Consider the following 4452-nt stretch of genomic DNA (forward strand, 5'->3'; position numbering starts at 1 on the left):
GTCCCGAGGTGTGACTCCCGGGTTCCCGTGCTGCAGGGCCCCAGCCTGGCACAGACGCTCAGCCGGCTCTCCAGTCCTTCCATGCGCCCTCAGAGCTGGGACCCGGACACCGACCCCAAGCTTGGACCGGTGGCCCCCCCACGCCGGCCCTGCAGCCGCCTGGTCACGGTCTGTCCCCAGAGCAGGACATGGCGCCTCTTGTTGGCGAGTGTGCCCACGGACCTCAACACAGTGACGCCCCCGGCAGCCTAGCGGTCTCCTCCGGGCACACTCAGCCCAGCCACGCAGCTGGAACTTGACCCGTTCACCAAGCGGGCTCCGGGCATGGTCTGGTCCGGCCGCCTCTCAGAACCCACGGCCAGCACGGCCCTGGTGTGCCAGGAGCCACACTGCTGTGCGGTCGGTTCCCAAGGAAAAGGACGTTCATGTGGCCTCTTGGAGTAACAAGGAGCTTAACTTGTCATGACACTGCTCTGAAAGCCAGCCGTGCACGTTAAAATGTTGTTCGCTGGGAGTCTAGGCTGTCTGCTGCCGGGAGCCAGTGCCGGGGACGGGAGGGAGGTGCCGTCCCTCTGCCCCCGCCGTGCCAGCTGCCACAGTCCACACAGCTGGCAGCGCGTGGAATCGGACAGCTGGCTCTGGTCTGTCCACCTCCCAGGGGGACAGCCAGCCGGGGGCTCAGGGACAAGGCAGGGAGGGGGCTGCCGGCTCCAGGCCACCCCTCCTCTGAGCAGACAACCCTCCAGCACTGCTCAAAACCCGTGAACAGGACACAGATTAACACAGTGAGAAAAAAGTGAAGGAATATTCGTTTCTAAATTCAGAGGTCAAGTTTTGCTCCTGGGGCTTAAAAAGCCATAGTCCATCATAATACAAAATCTTAATCCAAGACAGGAGGAGGTTCTCTCACCTCTGATAAAAGCTATTGTTCTGTAATTCTTTTTATTGTTTAAAACAAAAGAAGAGCTTCAAGGCCTGGCAGGCTGCCAAGTCCCACCAACAAGGGGCCGCTCACAGCCAGGCCCCTCCCAGCCTCCTCTAGGCGCCGGGTGTCAGTGCCGGGTGTCAGTGACGTCCCCAGAACAAGGCCACTCCCGGCTCCTCACCTGTGTCTGAGCTCACTGAGTCCCCGGCGTTTGGTAGCCGCATGTTCATGAGTCACCATCACACATACACGGGGGATGGGACGGCGCGCACACACGCACGTGCACACGTGCACACACACACACACACATGCACACGTGCACGCACACACGCAAGCGCGCGCACACACACACACACACACACACACACACACACACAACACAGAGCTGGGCGCCCGGAAACAAACCCACAGACGCCGACACTCGCGGGCGTGGCTGGAAGGCCGGCGTCGCACAGCCCGGACTAGGCAGGCAGCACGCCAACCTCAGCTGTTCCTCGTCCGCAGCGGCCGCCAGCCGTCTGGCCCGTGCGTGTGCGCAGAGGCTCCCGCGCCGACGGGAAGGGCCCAGCACAGAGCTGTGCTTGGGGAAGGCACTCCACCTGGTGAGGCCACAGACACACAGTCCCCAGGGCCCTGCGGGCATGGCCGCGTGTGACAGGGGTGGGAAGGGGTGAGCGGTGCTGGTCTCTGCGCCATTTTCAATTAAAACAACCAAAGCTGGACGCAGCCTGAAAGACCCTAAAACCCAAAAACCCAGTGACGTTAGCATGGACGAAGCAGCTGCGAGATGTGCCTGGAACCTCCCGTCTAAGCCCCACGGGCCGCGGCCTCCGCAGGCAACCTGACCGCCCGAGACAGCCCTGCAGGCGGCAGCAGGCGCTGGGCTCACTCGGTCCCCCACACTCGGTCCCCCACGCTCGCCTGGGGTTCCCGCTCCCAGGAAACGACAGGAAGGCAGACGCTCACCTTCTCTCCACCAACACAGACTCTGGTCCCTTGAGAGAGGCCACCGGCTCCCTCCCCGTCGTCCCCCTGACTGAGGAGACAGCACCCCTCTGGCCCGGCCGCCCTGACTGAAGGCCCACGCTGTGGGGTCACTTCCAGACTGCCGCAGGGAAGCGATGTCGCCACAGGGCGGGCGGTCATCTTGCGGCCGGTGGAGGGTCTGGCCTTCGGTGTGTAAACACACCGCCTGAGAAGCACTAAACCGAGGCTGCCCGCGCGGCCCGAGGCCACAGCGCCCGTGGGCGGCTGAGCAGGAGGCAGCACAGGAGGCGGCCAGAGCGGGTCCCGCAGGCCCACACCTGCCGGCGGCCGGAAGCGAATCTGAGCCGCCCGCCGCGTCTCCGGACCTTGCGGCCCGTCCTACAGCCTGTGGGTCTGCAGGGGACGGGGGTGTCTGCGCGCGGGTGGCCCCGCCGACACCTCAGGCAACAGGAAGCCTGGAGCAGGCCCTGGGACAGCCGGGGAGCCCCTCTTTCCACTTTGGGCACGCCCCCACCTCGGCGTCTCTAGCAGTGACAGCTCTGGGGAGGCGACGGCACAGGGAAGCTCTCATGTTGGCCCCCCCTCGCTGACGGGGCAGCGGGACACTACATCCGCTTTTCCCTAAGGGAGCCACGCAGAGGAAGCACCGTGGAACCTTCCAGACCTGCAGCTGCCTGGACAGACCAGAGCGGGAGCTGGGCCAGCAGGGGCCCCGCCGGGCCGTGCCCACAGTGGGAAGGCCACCTTTCCTCATCACCCCTCCAGCTGGGCTTGGGGGGGACAGAGGGAAGCTCCGCCCGGGACGCCCCTACAGTGAGGGCACCAGAGCCCCCTCCTCTGGCCTGCGGTCAGACCCTGCCTTTCTGCCCGAGCAGCTCCCGCCCCGTCACAGCCCAGCCAGCAGTCCAGTGACTCCAAGAGCGTGGAGTCCCTGGGAAGGGCCTGTCACCGCCCATCCGCTCGGGCACCTCCCGAGGCAGCCCTTACCTTGCACCGCGGGGGCAGGTGGCTCTGGCGGGTCCATGCTGCAGCTCAGGAGCCCCTGCGGGGAGGAAAGACAGGCGGTCAAGGCCAGGCGCACCGGGCGCTGCAGGGACAGCCCCGGAAGGAGAGGCTGGGTCTCGGCCACAACTGACGGCCCAAGACGGCAGGACAGGGGAGCCTCCTGGAAGCGGCCTGGGAGCCCAGCGCCCTGCCCGTCCCCACCCCCGCACCCCGCGCAGGGCTTGACCCGAAGCCGGGCTCCCAGGCCAGACCCCTCCCGGCATCCTTCACTTCACGTCAGACCACAGGCTGAGGGCAGACAGGCACGTAAGTCACTCGCTGTTCCTCCTCTTCCTCCAACTAAAACTTCAGGCTCTGAGTGAAGAATTGCTTGCCCAGGATAAGACCACGCTGACCGCTTTCTTAACCGAGTTCTGCGAGTCTCCCTCCGTTTTCTCTCTTTTCTGCATTCCTCATCTCCCTGCGTGCTCTCAGGAAAACCCAGCCTGGGAGCAAATGCGATACCAGCTCAGTCATGAGGTCAGCCCCCCGCACCCAGGAGACCACCGCGTTCACCAAGTTCCTGTCTGCTAGGGCTGCACCATCAGACCTGTCCTGGCTTCCAGTGACCCCGGGTCCCAGACACACCTCGAGGAGAAACACAAAGGGGCGGGCGAAACGACAGTGACAGCCCAGCCCTCACCCGGAGCCACATCTGCAAGTTCCCTCCAGGACGACTTGCGGAGGAAAGACCCAGGGCGCACCGGTGGGGCAGGGCTCTGGGCCCCTCTGCAGCACCCAGGATGCAACCATTGCTTTAACCTGATTAACAGATCACCCCGCTTGGGCTCTTCCGGGGACACAGCCACGGTGGCTTCAGAATCCAGTGAGCCGCTGAGGCAGTTCCCGGAAAGCTTCAGCCCTGCCCTGCTCACCAGTCACCTGGCCCCGGCACTGAGCACCTGTGATCTCAGTTCATCACCACGCCGCCAGCGCACGTGCACACGCACACACTCACACGCACACACTCTTGCACACTCACACACACACACTCTCACACACACACACACACGCACGTTCAGCGTGCTGGGGGTTTGTCACGAGCAGTGGCCGTGCTAACATCATCATCTCCATCACAGCTTGTCAAAAGGAACTCTTAGTGCTTTGAAGAGAAGACACAAGGCTTGGAGGGCTTACAAAACCCACGTGGGGGAGACCCAAAGGCAGTGACTGTGTGAAAGGCTGGGGGCCCCGGGCCTGGACACGCGCCTGGGCTTGGGCTCAGCTCCTCTGGCCCTCTGCTGGCTGCTGGCAGCCTGGGCACCCCCACCCCCTCACGGGGAAGCTGTGACAGTAGCACTGTCTGTCTCAGGGTTGCACAGGGGTGAAATGACAGGGTACAGGCAGTCACAACAGGCACAGAGGACAGCACGGCGCACAGTGAACATCAGTGACGCCAGCCGGGGGCTGCGGGAGTGGCTGCCAGTCTCTCCACGGCCACTTCCACCCCCTCCGCTCTCTGGAGGTGACTCGGAGACACTCAGTGGTGCTGACGG

The 4452-nt window shown here is 64.2% G+C and overlaps 1 protein-coding gene across 8 annotated transcripts in view; it reads right to left on the reverse strand.

Annotated features, from left to right (window-relative positions):
- ARHGEF10 (Rho guanine nucleotide exchange factor 10) overlaps positions 1–4452 on the reverse strand; it is a 108171-nt gene that overhangs the window by 87844 nt on the left and 15875 nt on the right. For all 8 annotated transcript variants that reach the window (XM_019668744.1, XM_019668748.1, XM_019668743.1 and 5 more), the window contains exon 2: positions 2900–2954. In XM_019668744.1, coding sequence (XP_019524289.1) covers positions 2900–2954 — 55 coding nt within the window. The remainder of the gene's footprint in view (positions 1–2899; positions 2955–4452) is intronic.

The sequence above is a fragment of the Hipposideros armiger genome, unplaced genomic scaffold, assembly GCF_001890085.2.
Source record: "Hipposideros armiger isolate ML-2016 unplaced genomic scaffold, ASM189008v1 scaffold_538, whole genome shotgun sequence".
NCBI lineage: Eukaryota > Metazoa > Chordata > Mammalia > Chiroptera > Hipposideridae > Hipposideros > Hipposideros armiger.